Below are 21407 nucleotides of genomic sequence, written 5' to 3'. Positions count from 1 at the left end.
CACAGAGCTTGCCACTGTCAGGCAATAACTCTGCACCATCTGTGCTGATCTGCATTTAAAACAACATCTTCACACAGATAATGTGCAAAACAAACAATACTTAACAAGTTAACAACAATTAGCTCTGACAGCATTTGTCAAATTTTACATGCACTTGTTGCAAAAAAACAAAGGGAACTAGGTCAGTGGGGCTCTGGTTTATGTTAACAGACAGAGTTAACATGCCAGATCAGAGTAGCATAGCAAGAGCTATGAACTTATGCCTACTAATTGGCAATGACGAGAGCTCCACTCGTCCTGCCCTGAGACTCTGCGGGTCCAATCACTTTAAAGGACATTATCCCCACACTTTTATTGGCCCAATAGGCTGCCTGTCACTTGATAGGAAATTTGACAGGCAGCCAATCAAAGTGTGAGGATAATGTCCTTTAAAGTGATTGGACCCGCAGGGTCTCAGAGCAGGACAAGTGGAGCTCTCGTCATTGCCAATAAGCAGGCATAAGTTCATAGTGCTTGCTATGGTACTCTGATAAGGCACATTAACACTGATAAGGCATGTTAGCTCTGATAAGGCATGCTAATTTTTATAGTGAATCAACCTCATAGCGTACAGAAAAAAAGTGTGCAGGAAACTGAAAGACAAGTGTGATCCCTAAGTGTGTGTTTGAGAAGGAAAAAAATGAATTTGGATTTTTGTATAGGCTTATTGGTGCTGATTGGGGTGGGGGAGGCCTCATGAATATGAGGGGGAGTAGACATTTTGTAATCATTTTACATTTTTTGTGAAAAAATTAAATGATGCAAGTGCTGATTCCACTAATTACTGCTCCTGATAAAGTAGGGGTACCCTAAAATAGTGTCTCAACTGAATTAATTAGTTGATCTATAAATAATTGTAGTTACTAGTGACGTAAGGCGCAAGAGCCCAATTTCACTCCCACTGGGACAGACATATGGACCCTCATTCTCTAAATGAATTGGAGAGCAGTTTGTCTCTCTAACAGGCATCATTTTCTCTAGTAGAATAGTGGGAGGGTGCGTGGCATGACTGCCATGCTCCCCCTCCTGGAAAGCACTGCAGGAGCTCTGCCTGCTGATGGATTCACATGGCGACTGGTACTAATATGTGTGGTCACAATATAGCTAAGTTTCACATAAATATTATCATTCAGCATAGCTGTGTACAAAGGTTTTCCAAAGTTTCCCTGTATATATTAAGGAACAGAAATACTAACTAGCTTTGTTTCTTTCAAACTCAAAATTGTTTTGAAATGATGCTGGCTAAGTAATCGATTTGGCTATTAGATGCCCTACTGGGGAACCTCTAGCACTCCTGAGTTATTATGGACTGACATTATTACTTTATGGCTTGTAATTCCTTATAAGACTTAACGTGACATAGTTAAATGATCTACTTTCTAATTATATTTTGCCTAATAAAAGCATGATCTCATCACAGCTATCACTATTAGTACTTGAGGGATTTACTGCAGTAACGTGAGAGCAGTGAAATAGGCAGTTTTTAGCATTTATGTCTGGCCTTTCAACTAAATGCAGCATTACTTTCCAGTAGGTAACTGTGGATAGCGTGATGGACCATGCAATCTTACAGAACAGCAGCAGGCAGAAATACCAACCTGCAGCAGTATTGAATAACAACATAAAAGGTATAAAAACCATCATCATCATCCCAGCATGTACTCAGCCAGAAGCAAAGCAAAGGGGCATTACCAGGAGAAAAAAAAGTGGTTTTGCATCAAAGACAATGATAAACAGCACAGCACTATTTTGTTGGGATTATGTGAAGATGTAACAGGAAGGTGTGCTCAAATAAGCTGAAGTCTGGGGACTTTGCAATCTGCATGATTAGCTGGGCAATTGAAATAGTCACAAATCTGAAAAGATTAAAAGGCTTTGTTATTCACAGCTATACTGATGTGATGCTTTAAGTCAGAGCATGCACTGCTTATCCTTGCTGTGCCAGTCCTTTATGGAAGGCATAATGATTGACCGTTAATGGCTCCGGTATCCATAGACTAATAATGCTGTAAAGCTTTAATAGCTTCCAGAATCGAGTTTAATTCCTCTGCCCTTTATACTTTGCACGTTATTTACTAATAGATTTTCTCCCCTTGATGACGTTAGAATAAGAAAATTATAACATGGGAAGAATATTCATAAAATATTTAAAATACAGAGTTAAAGACTATTCTTTGGATACAAGCATACATTAATGTTAATTTATTGTAAAAAATCCAAATAGTAGCATTAATTAAGCTAAAAATCTTTTTGTTCATAGTGGGGTAATATACTGTATTCTTTCCTTAAACATATTTATGGAGGTTCTTTTATCAAAGGAATTTGCTATACCTTCTTCTTGAGAGTCACTAAAAGTAGGTATATGGAATGATATGCTATCCTTTTGGTTTATTTATGTACTGTTTATAACAGTACAAGCTCTGAATAGGACTTGCAGCTGACTTGAACATTTTAATCAAATAATAAAAAAAGTTTACCAGTAATCGATACACTTAGGAAAAACAAACCAGACATGATGAAAGGAGACTACGTTCGCCATACACCTCCAGCATTACAGGCTCGATAAATGGCTCAGTGAAGTGCAGCTATTGGCTCTTTGCTCTGTTGCCGCACAATTTGGAAGCAGAGTTCTCAAATACAGTAGTTCAAATATGTTAATATTGTGCTTAGTGATATGCTGCTATCAGCTTTGTCATTGTCCTCAATGTAAGAGCCTTCCTCATACCTAACCCAAACTCCCCCGTCCCCCAAAGTAAAGTACTTCCTCATTCCTAACCTCTCCTCTAATGCAAACTCTTAAAGTGAACCGAGCATCATTTTAGCACCCAGGGCATTTAAATAGCACATTAAAATGCAGTGTGTCTCATTACAAAAAACATCCATTCTACCTCTTCTTTTTACATTTAAATGTTTGTTTGAGGCATGTATTGGTCTACTTCCATGGCCTACTGTCCGCATAAAGAGTAGGCTGATAAGGATTGTGATTAGCAGTAGCAAAGAGAAAACAAAAGCTTACATCAGCGGGGGGGGGGGATACTTGTTCTTGGACATTGGGGTGAAGACATTGTACTTCAAAGAATTTAGAGAGTCACACTTGAATACATTCACACCTTCAGCTGGATAAGGGCAGAGGGAATGGGAGGGTGTAATGGCAGCTCCTACAGCTATTAGAAACCAGGACAAACTGCAGAAAAAGAAAGCTGCTTGGATCCCTTTAAGTCTCTTCTTGATAACTATCACTATTCTACACTGGCATAAACCCCTTCAAGATGGGCTGTAACCCTCCTGAAATGCCTCTTAACCTGATACTCACCATCTGTCTTTCGTCTTCAATCCAAAAGCTGAGCATGTATTCAAGGTGTATGATTTGGGTGCCAGCACTGAGCTATTACATAATCATTCCAGCTATGATCTACAGTACATACATTGGGCACCAGTACTTGGTTATTATCTACAGACAGCCAATGCACTCTAGTTGGCTGCACTCTAGTTAATAGCTGTTGCTTGACTATGTAATTGATGAGTGCTTTTGCTCCAAATCACACACCTGGGCTGGCACCACTAAGAAGCTATTTTTTTGTGCCAAATGAAATGCTTCTGAGGGAATCTAGTGATAGTACAATTTTATTTATGAGTCCCTGAGGAATTGCATGGAGTTCTTCAATGTTGTAGCCATGTGAAAAAGTGAAAAAATGAATCCACATTATGAGTTTTTTTTCATAAAGTTATTATATGTGGACATATCAATATTTTATGCTCCCTGAATCTAGAAATGTCTGTAGGCTATTTGTATACATAGCAATTGGTGAAGAAATGATTGAGCTGCTTAGTAAACCTTGTCTGGTGACTCTTGATTTAACGCTTTATAATCAGCAGCCAGTAGCATCTGCTGACCTCTCCCTCTCCCCCTCCCATAGCAAAAACATGACTACTTGTTCAAGTTCTTGCTTGTAGAACATCTGACAGACTAAATGTCCTAAACATGTATCTGTAGTGCAATGTAGAACTGCTAGGTACCCAGAAGACAAGGGTTTGCTGCTGACCTATTGTTGGCAGGAAGGTTATACGTGACAGTCCCTGGGCTGGCTCAACTTGCTCTAGACTTCAAAGCAAAAGTTGCAAATGGCATGAAAGACAGAAAAGGTCTGGCACCGTTGAGCAGTTTATGTCATTCTACAATTACAACAAAACATTTGTAAAGGGTTTTTCTCCCATAGGACCCAAAGCGCATAAGTTTGTCTCAGAACAGTACGTACTTAAGAGCAGGTGCATACAAATAAAGATTAATTTAAATCAAGAAGGAAATGCAAGGCATAGGAAGTGTAGCAGTGGGTGCTGGGATTGCATGGACTGCCAACCATTTTGTAAAGACTTTTGCTTTTTATGAGGGTTAGGGTGTACACTAAGCCTCAGTAGAAGCAATAGTATTTGCAAAACGGTTGTTAGACTGTTCAACTCATGTCCACTGCCACACTTCCTATCCCGGGATACTGCTGGACGATTAATATCGTCTTCTTGATGTAAATGAATCTTGATTTGTATGCACCTCACAGCAAAATTAAATAAACTGCTCAACAGGGCCAGACCATTCCTGTCTTTCGAGCCACATATATCTATAATAAGCCTTTATTGTGGAATAGTATAAGCGTTATTTGGGGATTTTTATGTAACAGCATGCATCAGAACAGAAAACTGGACAATTTAATTATTGCCACAAGATACATAAAATCAACAAACCTAGTCTAGAAATGATAATAATCTACCTGAAAGACTACTAGGAGAAAGACCAGGCAAATAAAGAAGGACAGAGTAACTGCAACATGTTATCATGTAGTTCTATATACAATGGAAGTAGTTATATTACCAGATTAAAGATCCGGGACAGGGTTCCTTGGCCCTCTCTGTGGACATCCTTATATCCCTTGTGGGATTTGTGGTGATGGTGGTGGTGGTGATCATAGAACCTGGGACTGGATCCTCCATACCAATTCTTGTGTCCTTCTCCACTCTGTATTCAATAATATAAGAGCTTAGTATTTGTTATATGTCAATGCACAACCCAGTCACTTAACTGTAACCAGAAAAGAGAGCATAAATAATATAAAAGAGCAAAACTATACAGTTAATAAAACAAATGGTCTCTGGAGGCAACATAAGGTGAAATATGTAACCTTGAAAAGCAAACAAACAATTAGTATAATAAACTGACTTGTTTTGATGGTTCTAAAAAAGAAGACAATAAAATAAAATTATTCTGCTTTTTCATCATGCAGTTAGGTTGACTCATACATTCTGAAACTTTGCAGTACCAACTGTGATTTTATAGAAAATCTGAACCGATAGGAATTTGGAAACTGCCATCTTTATCTTCCTTAAAGTTTAATTTTACTTCTACGTGGCTAAAATGTGCTCAAATCAAACTATGGCCATTTGTTTAGTGCCGTATCGTGTCTGGCAGATACCTCATGCAAAGTCTTTTGGATGTCTTTTAGATGTTCTCTCAGGAAACTTGGTAATTTCCCTGAAGAGGGAATTACCATACAAAAAATATCACAGTAGAATGTGGTATATCATCACTACTGCCTTTGTTTTCTTTTGTTCCCAACACTGTTCTTTTTTCTCCCTGCTGATAGCGCCAACACAGCCTTATGCTTATGCTGGTGAAAATAAATGTCAAAAGAAAATGGAAGCAACATTTATACCCGATAAACCTATAGAAATAAATATTTTACACTTATCTGAAATCAGATATGCCATGCATTACTGCAGTTTGCCAAACTATTTTGTCACATGTAGAAATGGAAACAAATAGCTGCTGCCATTTCTATCAATATTTTACTTAAAGTGGCACGAAAATCAGCATTTCCTCATGCTGTACAAGATTAGCCACAGAGTGATGGCCTTTATGAGAAAAAAAATCTTAATTAAAATGTATAGAAATCCTAGGAAAAAAATGAAGTTCTACTAGGTTTTGCTTTTGCAGAAGGCACTGAAATGGTTAAGTGTTTACCATATGGAGAGCTGCCATGGCAGAGCTCTCCTGCAGTATGTAGACAGTTGATGATACGAACTAATTAGACAAGTTTATCTGCCTAAACAAACACAGAACTCAAAGAAGTTAATTTCTTCAGCAACTATACAGGGAATACAGACTTTTCATTATGTGCTCTGCAAGAGTTCAGGTCCTCCTTAATGCTGGGCATACACGGAGCGTTTGCTCCTTATCAATCGAGCCGCTGATGGCTCCATTGATAATATCCGACAGGTCCGATGACCCGCCGGATAGATTCCCTGCTCGATCCCTGCAGGCGGACAATAGCGGAAGATAAGGAGCGCCCGCAGGGACGAGCGGGGATCGATACAGGCACCGGCGGGGACGAGCGGGGATGCGCCGGGATCGAGCCAGCGGCTCAATCTGGCGCATAATCTTATCCGTGTATGCCTAGCATCAGAAAAGGATTCTTTGGTTACCTAAATTTGTCAACACCATTAGATTTTGCAAACAGCATTTTGAGTTCTAGAAGGGATGCATTTGGTTACATGAGATAAAAAACAGATAAACAAAAATGCAATTAATTATCATCATTTCACTCTGCAGAAATTAAACAACTCATTAAAATGAAGTTGAAAGAAAACTAGCTGTGAATAAAAGATCAGCAACTGTTCTAGGCACACTCTGAGAAGACATAATCTGCCATGCACATAGCAAGCATCTTAGTAGAGAAAAAGGCCACTTGATATGGTCTTTCAGCCAATGTGGTTCAAACAGTTTCCTGCAAATAAAGACCATTCTGGCAAAAGGAGAAAAGGGTGTGTAATAAAATCAAAGCTGAAAAGCAGGTTGTTAGTGCGGCAACAGCACAGTTATTACTGCAAGGCTAAAAACTAATAAAGAACTGAAAAAAACACAGGAAATGGATTGAAATGCAGAGCAGAGATCCAGGTGAAAAGAGTGGCTAAAAAGTAAAATATATTTATCACCTACCCAGCTAAATCTGGCGGGGAACAGTCCTCTCTGCATATAAAAGAGACAGAAATGATATTTGATGACCAAATACAAATAATAAAGAACATGGGATTTTACAGACAATTCATACACTATCTGCTGCATCATTCCTTATACCAAATGCTAAACTGTATTTGTGAGTAATGTAGAATGAAGATGACAGGGCTAGTTTCAGTCGCGTACGTTAAAAAGGGGCGCTGGGAAAAAAGGGCGCGGGGTTTTAAACGATAAGCATGGATAACGTTTAAAAATGTATTGTACTGTATTTCGTTTAAAAATTAATGTTTTTATAAAGTTATAAATCATTAAATAATGTGCATTAAATCGGCAATTGTAAAAACGTTAATCTTTCGTTTAAATAGTGAAACGTATAATAACGTTTAAAAAAAAAATTACTAAGTAACCCTCCCTGTACCTACCCCTAACCCCTAGACCCCCCTGTTAGTGCCTAAACCTAAGACCCCCCTGTTGGTGCCTAAACCTAAGACCCCCTGTTGGTGCCTAAACCTAAGACCCCCTGTTGGTGCCTAAACCTAAGACCCCCCTGTTGGTGCCTAAACCTAAGACCCCCTGTTGGTGCCTAAAGCTAAGACCCCCCTGGTGGTGCCTAAACCTAAGACCCCCCTGTTGGTGCCTAAACCTAAGACCCCCCTGTTGGTGCCTAAACCTAAGACCCCCCTGTTGGTGCCTAAACCTAAGACCCCCCTGTTGGTGCCTAAACCTAAGACCCCCCTGTTGGTGCCTAAACCTAAGACCCCCCTGTGATAAGCATTAATAACGTTTCAAAAACATATTGTGCGTTTTTTTCGTTTAAAAATAATGTAAAAAAAAAAAAATGTACTGTTTTTCGTTTAAAAATAATGTTTGAAAAAAATATTGTACTGTTTTGCGTTTAAAAATAATATTAAAAAATGTATAAATCATTAAATAATGTGTAATCATGAGAAGCAGTAATAAAACATTAAGTCTCCGGGCGCCGCTTTTAAAACGTTATTTTTCTCCGGCGCCCTTTTTTCCTATCGGGCGCCCATTAAACGATATTTATTATGGGAGTGAATGGCGGCGCCCGATTTGTCCACTAGCCTCCTGCGCCCTTTTTTACTGTTACCGTTTCAGTCCTTACAAAATCTCTTGTATGGTCTGGAAACATCAGATCGAAATGTACACAACTGCCCGCCGTACTGCTTATTGCAAAGTAGGGCATTCCTACAAAGTCCTGCAATGCAGCTGCCGAAATGTAACAGCCTTGTGTGCCCCCCCCCCCCCCCTTCCTTCCATTGCACAATGTGGCCATGCATCATCCTCTGCATTAGTGAAGAGAACAGATTATGAGAAAGGCCTAGGAAGCCTGGAAGTGCCAGAATAATAGTCATGTTGGGCCTCTCAATAGTAACAGTGCAGCAGTTAAGGGTGGGCTTTAACAGGGGCCGCCTTAGGTTTCACAACACCCTGAGAGAAACTTTGGTGGGCAAAGAGAGGAGCTTATTGAGGGTCTGAAAATGAGAGAGTGATGCCATTGAGGATGCTGGTGGTGGCTGGGGAAAGAGTGATGGGCTTATTAATGGAGTGGAGGGGAGAGTAAAGTTCCTGAGGATTCTGGGGGATAGATGCAGAGAGAGAGTCAGGGCACTTTTGTGGCTTAATAGCTCTCAGGCAAAGTCGGAAAAGCCCCCCCCCCCCTGTTTTGATGCAGCAGCCAGAGGTGTCCCCCAGTGTAAGGTAACCCCCAGTAGTTGGTAGCCACATGTATCCCTCTCAATTTAGATAGCCAGAGGAGGCCCAGTGTTAAGAAGAAAGCAAGGGCACTCCCAATATTACATGGTAGGAGAAGGGTCCCTCCAGTATAGGTAGCCAGAGAGTCCCCAGTATAGGTAGCCAAAGAGCCCCCCTCCACATAGGTAGCCAGAAAGCCCCCATTATAGGTAGCCTGAGAGCCCCCCAAGTATAGGTAGCCAAGTATAGGTAGACTGAGAGCCCTTGTATAGGTAACCAGAGATCCCCTCAAGTATATGCAGCTAGAGAGCACCATATAGGTAGCTAAAGAGCCCCCACCCCACTATAGGTAGCCAGAGAGCCTGCCTAAGTATATTTGTGGAAAGGGCCCCCCCATGCATAGTTGAGAGCTTGTGGCAATTTGGGGGCAGAGCTTCACTGTGGTTCCAATGCCTCTTGGAACAGAAATACTGTGGCACCTTGAGTGGTCACTCAAGACAAAGGCTGTCCCTGGGCTTTAAACATTGTATTTATTAAGGACTGGCTTAAAGGACACCTGAAGTGAGGGGGACATGGAGGCTGTCATAATTATTTCATTTTAAACAACACCATCTGCCTGCCAACCTGCTGATCTATTTGGCTGCAGTAGTGTCTGAATCACACACCTGGAACAAGAATGTGGCTAATCCAGTCAGACTTCGGTCTGAAACACCTTATCTGCATGCTTGTTCAGGGTCTATGGCTAAAAGTATTTGAAGAGGAGGATCAGCTGGATAGCCAGGTAATCTGCATTGTTTAAATAAATATGGTAGCCTCCATATCCCTCTCACATCAGGTGTGCTTTAATCTTTCTTTTTAGGTAAAAACACACAGTGTTTACATAGGGTGCATGTGGTGCCCACTGCGGTAAGACTACAACATTGCCATGGTAGTGTCCCGAAGGGTATTATCCATCCCCAGACAAACCTGTGGTGCTAAACTGATTGTTTTTTTAACCAATATAACATTCCTGTGTCAGCCGTGAGCTACAATAAAATATGCAGTTTCCGTTTTGCAGAGATTATCAATAAACTACATATCAAATGGCCAACATGAACTTAGCAGTGTCCTTTTTCTTACCATAAACAGCATTACTGTATGCAAACACTATATTTTGAATAAAACGTGTACCTTTGGCTGAGAAGGAGGTGGGGTCCTCGGTGTCACCTAAAAATTGACATGAATTCAAAATCGTTATGAGATCCATTTTCTCAAAGCACCCAGTTTTAATGCCTTTAAGACACATCAAAATTCTCAATGTAGGTCGGCCCCAATAAGGGTCACACAGATCACACATTTCCCACTTAAATTCCTTAACTATTGCTGAACATGTAGGAAGTAATACAAAAAAAATTAATGAAAAGATTTGATTTGATCAAGGAAATCTCTGTATCCTGCAATGATGCATTAACAAAAAAAAAAAAAAAAAAAAAGAAGAAAGAGTTACTGCAAGTCTCTGAACAGTAATTCACTGCTGTATACCTATAACAAAAGTTTACACTTCAGGTCTTTTAAGGTGACCAATAAATGGTGTTATTCTGAAAGCTTCCTGTATTTCATTTATATGGCAACTTGTAAGTACGGTAGTTCAAAAAGAGGTTAACAGCTGTGTTAAAATACGGTGTTAAAATCCAGAAATCGAACCACACACATGTCCTTGGGTTGTACGTTTAAATCTTCTATATCGGCTAGTGGTGACATAGGTCAAAATGAAGAGTCATTTATTATTATTGATATGGGTAGAGTACGAACTCAGCAAAAAATACTGCAAGCTATAACAATGCCAGTAAGTGGCCAGTGCCTGGGCTCCATACTTTTGATATATTTGGCATCAGCTAAACAAGGTTCTGCAACCGAGTGCCTGCCCAGGACTTAGAGCACATTTGTGTCTGGAGTGGATCTTTAAAGGACCAGTGACCACTGAAGTGATGGGAATATGGAGGCTGCCATATTTATTTCCTTTAAAGCAATGCCAGTTGCCTGGTTATCCTGCTGACCATCTACTTCTAATACTTTTAGCCATAGACGCTGAACAAGCATATGCAGATCAGGTGTTTCTGACAGTGTTGTCAAATCTGACAAGATTAGCTGATTGCTTGTTTATGGTTTGAGTCAGACACTATAGCAGCCGAATAGACCAGCAGGGCTGCCAGGCAATTAGTATTGTTTAAAAGGAAATTAGTATGACAGCCTCCATAATCCTCTTACTTCAGTTGTCCTTTAAGAATCCATTTGAGATGTGGCCTAATAAATATAACATTAGGTCTTTTGCATTGCCATTATAGCTGACAGAAAAAAACAAAGATGACCGACCGTGTGTGGGTCTTGGGCAATGATTTTATCCTGCCTGTGCAGATTATTCAGTGCAGACTATTAATCAAGAGGTCTTAAAAGTACTAATCCAGGGAACTTGTCAAATAATCACATGAACCACAAAATGCCTAAAGGTGGACACACATGATACAATAAAATGATCCGATTTTACGGTAATTGATAAATATGATCAGATCTCCCGATAAAATAGAAAGCTTTTTTTTTTTTTTTTCATTATACTGAAAAATCAGATCGGATTTACCATTTTTTCGATCCAGAATGCTGGAAATTTTTCTTCAATTTTTCTGAAGATACATGGTGTGTGTTATGGTGGCCATACACGGTACAATAAAAACGTTCGATTTTCCCGTTTATTCGATTTAAATGATCGAATTGAATGAAACTTGAAAATATTTTTTTTTTCGATCAAGAAATTCGAGCAATTATCCCGTTTTTTTTTTCGGGAAAAATGATCGGACATGCTGGAAATATCTTTTTATTCGGTCTAACGGAATAATCAAACTAAATTATCTAATTGAAACATTGTACCACGTATGGCGACCTTTAGATTGTCAATTTATTAATATACACACCCTAGGAATTTTTTCAGAGTTTCCAATCATTTTTTATCATAAATGGGGAAAAATTGAATACATGTGTGTGGTACATTGGTCAGATTTTTGACTTGTTCCAATCAGTCAGAAAAATTGATTGCAACTCTTGAACTGAACAGATATTTAAAAAATTGTATGGTGTGTGGCCACCTTAAGTCTAACTGCTCTGGACCTGAAGTGGACCAGCTCAGGACAGCCCCCCAGCTGTGAAACAATGGTTTTCTCCCTCCACAAGCTCTCAAACAGCCTGTAGTTGCAAGAAAACATAATGGAGTCTGTATGGCCACTAGCCACCATAAGTGATCACATTTTGTTAAACACTTACAATGTTTCTGAAGAAGTGAACAACAGGGTTGTCATCATGGTATCTCCCATGGTGGCCATAGTAAGAACTTGATCTCTGGGGAGAGGATGAGAGGTAGCCGGATCTGGACAGCGATCTGGACAGATGCACATCCTGGAGAAAACAAAAAGGTTAATGAAATAATATTATAATGTGGTTGATTTGCATGTTTAATGCAATGGATGCTATCTGCAAAAGGACATATTACAAACTGAAAAGAGTTAGATTCACCTTCTTAACGTCCGCACATTTTCTTTCTGGGCATTTGGCCATGAAATTGTGATATGCTGCAAGCTAGGACTTTATACGTTCAGAATCATGTTAACTGAAGATCATAGGGTTACTGTGGCAGATTTCTAAGTGTTTTTCCTTAGCATATGTTCACTTCAAAACTCAATCAGGTTGAAGGGAACGAAAAAAGAATAGAAACTTTATCAAAATCTGATTATGTATTCGGCATAAATACAACCTAGAGAAAACAACTTTTTTTGTATTTTGTTGTTGTTGTTTTCTTTTTGCTTAAGTATCATTGTCATCAAAATATATGCAAACCCAAAGTACAAACCCATAGTTATTTGGATGTGTTGCACCAATAGTATACAGTATAGATAATCCCTGCATTCTCATATCCTTTTTTCCCCCCTCAAATAAAGGGGATACATATTACCTCTGAAGTCTGTACAGCAGCCATTTTAGTGTAATCTGGTTCATTCAGCTGCCACAGAAAAGGAATAATGAACTTTGAAACTGTTCAGCTTTCTTTTGTTATCAGCAGTGTTTGCTCAACCAGGTAAAACTATTTTCCTTCTGTGTACTCTTCCTGGAGAGCAGCTCTGTACGCTACTTGCTGTTGGACTCCTTCATTTGCATAAATATAACCCTGCTCTCTTAACTCTTTGACAGCAGAACAATAAAAAAGGAGCACTGGCAGGTTCTAAGTAGGTTGAGTACCATATGTACCCATGTTTTCCTCATCATGTAACATGTCAGTGCAGGTATGGTCTAATTACTTCCCATAACTGACATGTCTACCACCTACTTAGGTATATACAATATGTCAAAATAGTCCAAAACGTAGCTTTCAGTAATATATCAACATACTTGTTATGAATGACGCTGTCTGATCTGCATTTCCAAGGTGTAAATGGCTCTCACTGTTCCGGAGTTCCTGCTTACACCTCTTTAACACTGTGGCTGTCTTTTAGGAAGCAGCTTTGACACAATGTGGCAATTAATTATTATACATATAATGCTGAGTTGGGGGCCCAGGTTAAAACACCAGGACCCATGGCTCTGTAGCTATGCCACTGCCATTGAATATCCACATACTCCTCCTATAGCTCTATAATTGCAAAATAGTAGAGCATCCAAATCCTCCAACTTCACCTACATAACCTTTATTATGATGCCCAAACAGCATACATGCTTTGGGCACAAGACACTAAGGTTTCCCTTTTCTGAATGATACCAGAGCTCGTCCAGTTGACTTTCAGTGTTCAGTTCTAACTAGTATCCCCTACGCAAGCAGCTTGGTGGGTAGTTGATTGGCAGTCTTTCTCCACAGGTTTAGCATTCTAGAGTTCTGGGGCTGAATTCTGTCAAGGATATACTCTGTACATTCTACACACATTTGTGTGGGCTTCCTCTGGGTATTCACGTTTCCTCCCACATCCCAAAAACTGGTAAGAAAACTGTCCTTTCAACATAGTCTTGGTTATTATAGCTATATTAGATTTAGTCTGTTTTTTTTTAAAAGCGTAGGTGACATTGTTGGAGTGGGCTAGCAAGGAACAAGGTAAATACGTTTAAAAAGCACAGTACATTTAGTTTTCTGTGAATGACTACTGCCTGGTGAATTTACCAGCTGCCTGCCAGCTCAGTCTAACACTGCATTGCTATGTAGAGAAGTAGAAGAAATAACATTAAAAATTAAATAAACCTGAGACCTCCATAAGAACAAACCGTTCCCTGATTATCTTTCTGCCTTTCCAATTACAGGTAAGTCGACGGATGACATTCTTTAATGAATGACTTTGATAGCAATATGTATTATTTTTTCGTAAAAGATGACATAATTATGCAAAAATATAACCCAAATAGCTCTTGTGGAATTAAATCACTGAAGAATTCAGAGTGACTAAAGCAACTAGCACAAATTGGACAAGATTGCTGGGGAGACGCAACAGCTTACCCCGACATTCCTTGCGTTAGTGGTGGGCAACCATTTAATAAATGGACCTAATTGGTGCCATCCAAGTTCCCCAGAGCGCAGAGAAAAGAACTTTCCTTTTTATCTGAATAATTAGACAAAAATAGACTGGAGATACTCTTTTCACATATGTTCAAACGTCCAAATTAAACCAGCCGACTATGTGATCAGCAACACATCACATTTAAAATTCCATGCTAAAAACACTAGAGCCAACAGTTCACATCTGCACAAGGGTCTTCAGGGGAAACAGCACAGACAGTAATGTAATCAGTGAACAATGCATGGTTATTTATGTGGCAAGAGAAAAAATGAAGCACGATCACAACCAACCAATCTACAGTAGCTGTCATAATGATGTCATCATATACTGCCTGTCCAAAAAAGTTCCGCCTGAATTTATTAAAGCAAATAGGTAAGGGCCTTCCATTATATAATGACTGCACTGATGTTTAAGTTTTCAAAGGTAGGCCAGCTGGCTGGCCTGGTTATTCCATCAGTGAATTTCTTCTTCTCTGATGGCACATGTACATTCCAAGATTTTTTGGGCTCAAATTGTGAAGGAGTGGCTCAGAGAGCATGAGGCATTATTTTTATGCATAGGTTGGCCACCACTGAGTCCAGACCTCAACCCCACTGAGAATCTTTGGGATCTTAGCGAAAATCAATGCAAATCTGGATGAATATAAATGTTGTGCAGAAACTCATCAAAACAATGCTACAGTGAATGCTCGCTGTATGCAAAGCTAAAGGCGGTCCAACAAAATATTAGAGTGTGTGACCTTTTATTTTGGACAGGCAGTATATATTGTAAGACATCTTTGGTGGCAACAGTAGATGCTTCTATCTTCTCCTGACTTCTGCATAATCCTATATTTCTCTTATCTTTATTTAATGCACGGAAAACCTTGAGTTTCTTTATGTTGATAGAATTTGTACATTTTATTGAGTTTTACATAAAAGATTTCACAGCTGATTATCTTTACTCAGATGATGATGCTATTACGATGGCCAAGTTGCTTGGTTGATTGGGCACTGCATTTTCTCTTGCTACATGAATAACATTCCATTAGCTAATAGCTCCATTACTGCCTGTGCTATTTCACCTTCAGCAATGATTCCTGCATTGATTTGTAACGTTGGATTTATTGATTTCAACATGGAATGCTAAATGTTATCTGTTGATAATCGCTGTAAGGTGTGATGATGTACGCTAGGTATAAAAAGTGTATACAATCCTGTTTCAATGCCAGATGTCTGTGATCTAAAGAGAAATGAGATTATAAATAAAATATTTCAAACTTTTATCACCTTTAACGTGACCTATAATGTGCACAGTTCTATTGGAAAGCAAACAAATCTGTTAACGAAAAAAATAAAGGAAATAAACGTACAATAAGCTGGATACATAAGTGTGCATATCCTTAAGGCCTCTTGCACACTGCAAGTGATTCTGATTCCGATTCCGCTTTTTAATCAGTTTTTACATCCGATTCCGATTTGCAGTTTGCTCCCTGCACACTGCAAATCGGAATCTGAATCGGATGTAAAAACTGATTAAAAAGCGGAATCTGAATCTGAATCGCTTTCAGTGTGCAAGAGGCCTAAGGCCGGTTTTAAACTTGAGGTTTGCATTTGGGGTGCGATGCCCGGCCCCAATGCATTGCATCACAACGCACAAAATCACAAACATATGGCCCTGCGGCAGAGTACGTCGACAGGGTCAACTGCTGTGATGCAGTGGCAGATTGGACACGGTAAGTGTGCTAAGCCCCATTGCCTTACATTGTTGCAGCATTACCCTGCAGTAAAGCAGGGTAACGCTACGCACACTTGTTATTCAAGTGTAAAAGGGGTCTAAACTAACACTTAAATGGGAACTTAAGAGAGAAGTATATGGAGGCTGCCATGTTTATTTCCTTTTAAGCAATACCAGTTGCCTGGCAGCCCTGCTAATCCTCTGCCTCTAATACAATTAGCCATAGCCCCTGAACAAGCATGCAGCAGATCAGGTGTTTCAGACTTTAAAGTCAGATCTGAAAAGACTAGCTGCATGCTTGTTTCTGGTGTTATTCAGATACTACTGCAGATAAATAGACCAGCAGGGCTGCCAGGCAACTGGTATTGATTAAAAGAAAATAAATATGGCAACCTCCGTATACCTCTTACTTCAGTTCCCCTTTAAGGCGATTTAAACAGGCACTGTAGTGACATATTGTGACACATAGTAGAATGCTGTAAATTATTCAGTATAACCACATTTACGTTCATTTTCTTTTATCTATTCATTGCTGTATATTGATTGTAGCCCTACCCTCCCAGTGATATTTAACCTAGGCTGATTAACGATTCAGAATTCCCCCCTCCCCCCAGAACATTCTGGAAGATTAGGTCTATTTTGTACTAGCTTCAGAACTCTCAGTAAACGCACAGATCACCTGACAGGAATAAAGATGACACCACCTAAATTTCAGAATGTAAATCAGGGAGAGGAAAGATTTTACAATGGGCAAAAAAGGACTAAATTATTTCTAAATGAATATTGTAAAAAATAAACAATTTTATTTATTGTTATTTTCACTACAATTCCTCTTTAAACTGATACTCTTTGCTGAAACACCTTTTGATTGAATCATAACATGCAGGCTTCTTGGGTAGGCGTATATCTGCATGATACATAGTTTTGCCCACTCTGCCTAGCAAACATGCTATAAATGCAAGGCCAACCTATGCACCGCCTTCTTCAGGTCACTTCACAGATTTTCTATAGGATCTAATAGTAGAAAAGATTGATTAGCACTCCGGCTTCTCAATGAGCAACGTTTATTCTCCAATCATATGTCAACACCAAAGTTAACAATTGTTTCGGGCCACATAGGGTCCCCTTCTTCAGAACAGTGCAGACAAAACCTATAGGATCTAAGTCTGGGCACTGTCTGGGCTATCCCAAAACTTTAATTGTCTACTGGTGAAATTTCTATTCATCTGTTTTTTTTAGCAGACACCAGAAAATTCTGGGCCCAGATTGGTATTTAGAAATGGCCATAATTTCCTCCACCTTGACTATATCCTCAGTTCTAGCTGAATAAAAGCACTGCCAAAGCATGATACTGCTTTCACTGTGCCCCGGCGTGCCTATGGTGGTTTTTTTTTTTTGGTTTTTTTTTTTTTGGTAAAGCAAAGTGCTTTTATGCCAAATGTACCTGGAATTGTGGTCACAAAGTTTAGCCATGGTCTCATAAGACAAACATATATCATATTTCCCCATGTTTTGAGGAGACAATGTTTTTATTTATTTTTTGTGTGCAAATTTTAACTTGGCCTGTTTTTCTTTGTAGAAGAATGCTTCTGTCTTAAACCTTACCCCTTAAACATTTGGTGAATACTGGAGAGTCTTGTCACATGTTGTATGAGTAATTTCCATGAATTCCTGCAGATCTTTCAGTGTTGTTGAAGATCTTTTGGCAAACTACCTGACCCGATTTCATCATACCTATTCATCAATCTTGGAGGAACATCCAGTTACTGTTGTCCCATATTTTCTCCTGTTTTGATGACTGTATTCACTGTGTTTATGCTATACCCAATGCTATGGAGATTCACGGATACTGACCGATATCTTGTAACATTGAGATTCCTTTGGTGCTTTGTAAGCTCTCTACGAACCATGGCTTTTGCCATCGCAATGCAATCAAATGTACTTATTAACTTAATGTTGATGGCTACAATTTAAAAAGAAATTCAACAGTTTTCCAAATATGGACAGCAGTGATGTGACTTCCTCAAACTTCCATCATCCATTAAAGTGGAGGAATACTCATACAAATCACTTTGTGAAACCCGGTAATTTACTTAGTTTGGTTGGAGAACAGTGGAGAACACTGAAAAATGTTCTTCAATGAATATACAACCTTCATCTGGATCATATCAGGATCTGAAGAAAGAAATGACAGGAACAAAGAAATCTGTCCAAAATGATTTATTCCAGGGTTACAAAGTAGACAAGTTTCAAAACACAAGGGTCCTTAACCATGGCAGAGATATGTCACCTGTTTTTAATTTGTGATGCTGGAAAAAATAACCTTGGACAGATTTTGTTGTAGATATTGCTTTCTTCACATGGACTGCTGAAGTCTACGCAGTCATGTATTCCCAATCACAGCAAGACCTTATCTTTAACAAATAAAGGGCAGTCTGGTATTATTATTTATTTTTAAGTCTCACTGAGAGTGCTGCACTGAATGCAGTCACACATCCTCTAATCTGCTAATTTTTCAGTAACCCCACCATGTTCTCAAATGACCCAGGTGAGGACTGCACTCTTTTGCCAAATAATTGTCAATTTTATTATTATTATTTAAAAAAAAATCAGTTCAGGTTTGACCTATGTTCTCTAGTGTCCTCCTCTCTAAATCAGCACCAGTTTCAGATGTTCAGAGCATATGAGCTACATGACTTCTATTTCCTTGGAGTACTGCTTTAAACCTGTATCCAACTGTTGAATTAACAAAACACTACCCCGAGTCATAAAATGATGCCTACTTCTTCCTCCTCTGTTGCGTTGCTCTCATTGGTCAATTGTCATTAGAACAATGCCCAAATAATTAATGTCACATGACTAAAGATGGTGATAATTGGTCAATGGGACTGGGAGCAGGATGAGAGGCACCAAAGTGTGAGGTCCAAGCCTGAATCGGACCTCTCAAACATCCGGATGCAGGTTCTCTTCAAATATCCCATATGTATGAAATTCCTGACTGCATCCACCTAAATGAAAATGTTGTCAGCTCATTCTAGAGAAGAAAGAGAAAGGTCAAACTTTCCTCCTTATCATGTTATCTGGGTTACATGGAAGTTAAACTTGTCATGCAGGAAGAAAAGGTGGCCATTAAGGTCAGGATAGCGGTCTATGATCACAATTCAATAATAATGGAGCATTGGAAAACGTGATATTACTGAGAATTCAAAAGCATATTTTACCCCTCAGACTACATGCACTTTTTTCTTGTGCACCTAAGTCACATTTAATTAACTGATATTGCATTACTATATTGAGCTCCCATATATATTTATGGAAGTATGCGCCTACTTGTTGACATTTGCATAACTGTCCTGTAATTCCAGCCAAAGGAGTTGAACTGTGCATCAGTGACAGATCTGTCCTTTTATCGCTGTTAAAATGTCACCTTTTGTAACTGAGATGTGAGTTTCAGAGATTAAAAGCACGAAGTGTATCAAAGAGAACAGGAGCAGATGTTAATAAGCCTCATCATTGAGCTGGAAGGTTGGTGTGAAGGTTGAACTTCAAGAGATATATATCTGAGTTTAGCAATTAACTGAACTTGAATCAGGCCATTCATTATAATTTTCAGGAAGGACACTGTCAATGAAGGAAACAGAAAATGCTATTAGCAGCATGTTTTTTTAGGGCAGTATGATGCTGTATATGTATATAAATGGTTCATGCTTTGCAATCTAGCATTCCCTCTTCATATTGTCACTCAGTACTGATGGCATGTATAGGAGAAATATAAACCTGTATAATCCATATATTCAATAATTGTAGCCCTTATGTTGGCCCCTGTGCCTGAAGAATGATGCCAAGTACTACAGGTGCAAAAAGAACACGGCACTAAAGCAATTTCATAAAATTAACTTATATAACCACCATCATCATCATCAAGAACCAATATGGTGTCTGTTGTTTTATTTGTATCCATTGGTGTGTGAGATATGCAGCACTTACTGTTAATCATGTTGGCAGGGTAGTAGAAGACCTATCGTTTTGGTTGGGAGTTTTCATGCTGGTGAGGCAGAAGAGGCTTTAGCAAATGAAGAGAAAGATCCGCACCACCTTCAAAAAAGCTTAGTCTATTTTATTGGAAAAAGACATACACAAGTTTTAAAAGAACTTTAAGGCAGGACAGTCCACTGTTTCGGCTCCTGCCCTTCTTCATGCTGCCTAGCTCTGAAGTAACATACAAAAACACCAACATATATACAGAGAAACAACCAATCACTGAGTATATACTAATTAGAGGACCTGATGGGAAACAGCCTATTTAAATATCTAGTCACGCCTCCAAATAGGCTGTTTCCCATCAGGTCCTCTAATTAGTATATACTCAGTGATTGGATGTTTCTCTGTATATATGTTGGTGTTTTTGTATGTTACTTCAAAACTAGGCAGCATGAAGATGGGCAGGAGCCGAAACAGTGGACTGTCCTGCCTTAAAGTTCTTTTTAAACTTGTGTATGTCTTTTTCCAATAAAATAGACTAAGCTTTTTTGAAGGTGGTGCGGATCTTTCTCTTCATTTGCTACAGTTTGAGTCCCATGGTGTCCGGGACTATTGCATCTGCACACCTGACCATCTGAGATTGATGGAAGCCAAGTAAGTGCGACTCCACACTCAAAATTACTGCAGAAGAGGCTTTAGGCATATATAAGGACGAGGGGATAGGTTAAGCAAAGCAACAACAGTGGTGAAGAGAACATGGCAGTTAGAGGGTTATGCAATGTAGTAAAAATGAAGGAGGACAGCATAGAGCAGAGGGATGTCATACTCCAGTCCTCAAGGGCCGAGGTCCTCAGACATTTTTGGCACAGCTCAAATGAATTGATGGGACTGAATCTGGAAAGGTGTGGTTCACCAAGTAGACAACATTTCTCCATTCCTCACTCCATCCTAAATACTGACATGGATATGACCCTCGAGGACTGGAATTCAACATCTTTGTCAGAGTATCATGGAATTTGAGTCCTGTTATGCCTGCAGCATCCTGAGAAAAACTACATGGATGCTAGTTTGATGAAAATTTCAAGAAAAGGAGCATTTTTCAAACATTTTTCTTCATTTGAGATTATGTCAAGGAAGAGGAATGGAAGAGGACGTGATCACCCTCTTACCATTGTATAGGCATGCCCATGTATATGGAGGAACCAGCCTTGGCCAATAGAGATATAAGCAATTGTGCTGATCTGTCATTTTTTTTGCATAAACCCGACCATTATGATGACTGCGTCCTACAGCAATAGCCTACTTGCTGATAGATGTTTTCTCTCACTGTCTCTGCCCAACTTAGTCTGTTTTCAGTAGACAACCTCTCTGTGAATCATAATGAAAAGGCT

General features: G+C 39.2%; 1 protein-coding gene across 2 annotated transcripts in view; it reads right to left on the bottom strand.

The window, feature by feature from the left end:
• MBP (myelin basic protein) overlaps window positions 1-21407 on the bottom strand; it is a 255162-nt gene that overhangs the window by 12184 nt on the left and 221571 nt on the right. For both annotated transcript variants that reach the window (XM_068237053.1, XM_068237052.1), the window contains exons 5-8: window positions 12050-12181; window positions 9929-9964; window positions 7025-7054; window positions 4904-5047 (exon numbers count right to left, since the gene is read on the bottom strand). In XM_068237053.1, the coding sequence (XP_068093154.1) occupies window positions 4904-5047; window positions 7025-7054; window positions 9929-9964; window positions 12050-12181 (342 nt within the window). The remainder of the gene's footprint in view (window positions 1-4903; window positions 5048-7024; window positions 7055-9928; window positions 9965-12049; window positions 12182-21407) is intronic.

The sequence above is a fragment of the Hyperolius riggenbachi genome, chromosome 5 (assembly GCF_040937935.1).
Source record: "Hyperolius riggenbachi isolate aHypRig1 chromosome 5, aHypRig1.pri, whole genome shotgun sequence".
Taxonomy (NCBI): domain Eukaryota; kingdom Metazoa; phylum Chordata; class Amphibia; order Anura; family Hyperoliidae; genus Hyperolius; species Hyperolius riggenbachi.
Note: the sequence above shows the minus strand (reverse complement) of the source record. Positions and strands in the feature narration are given on the sequence as shown.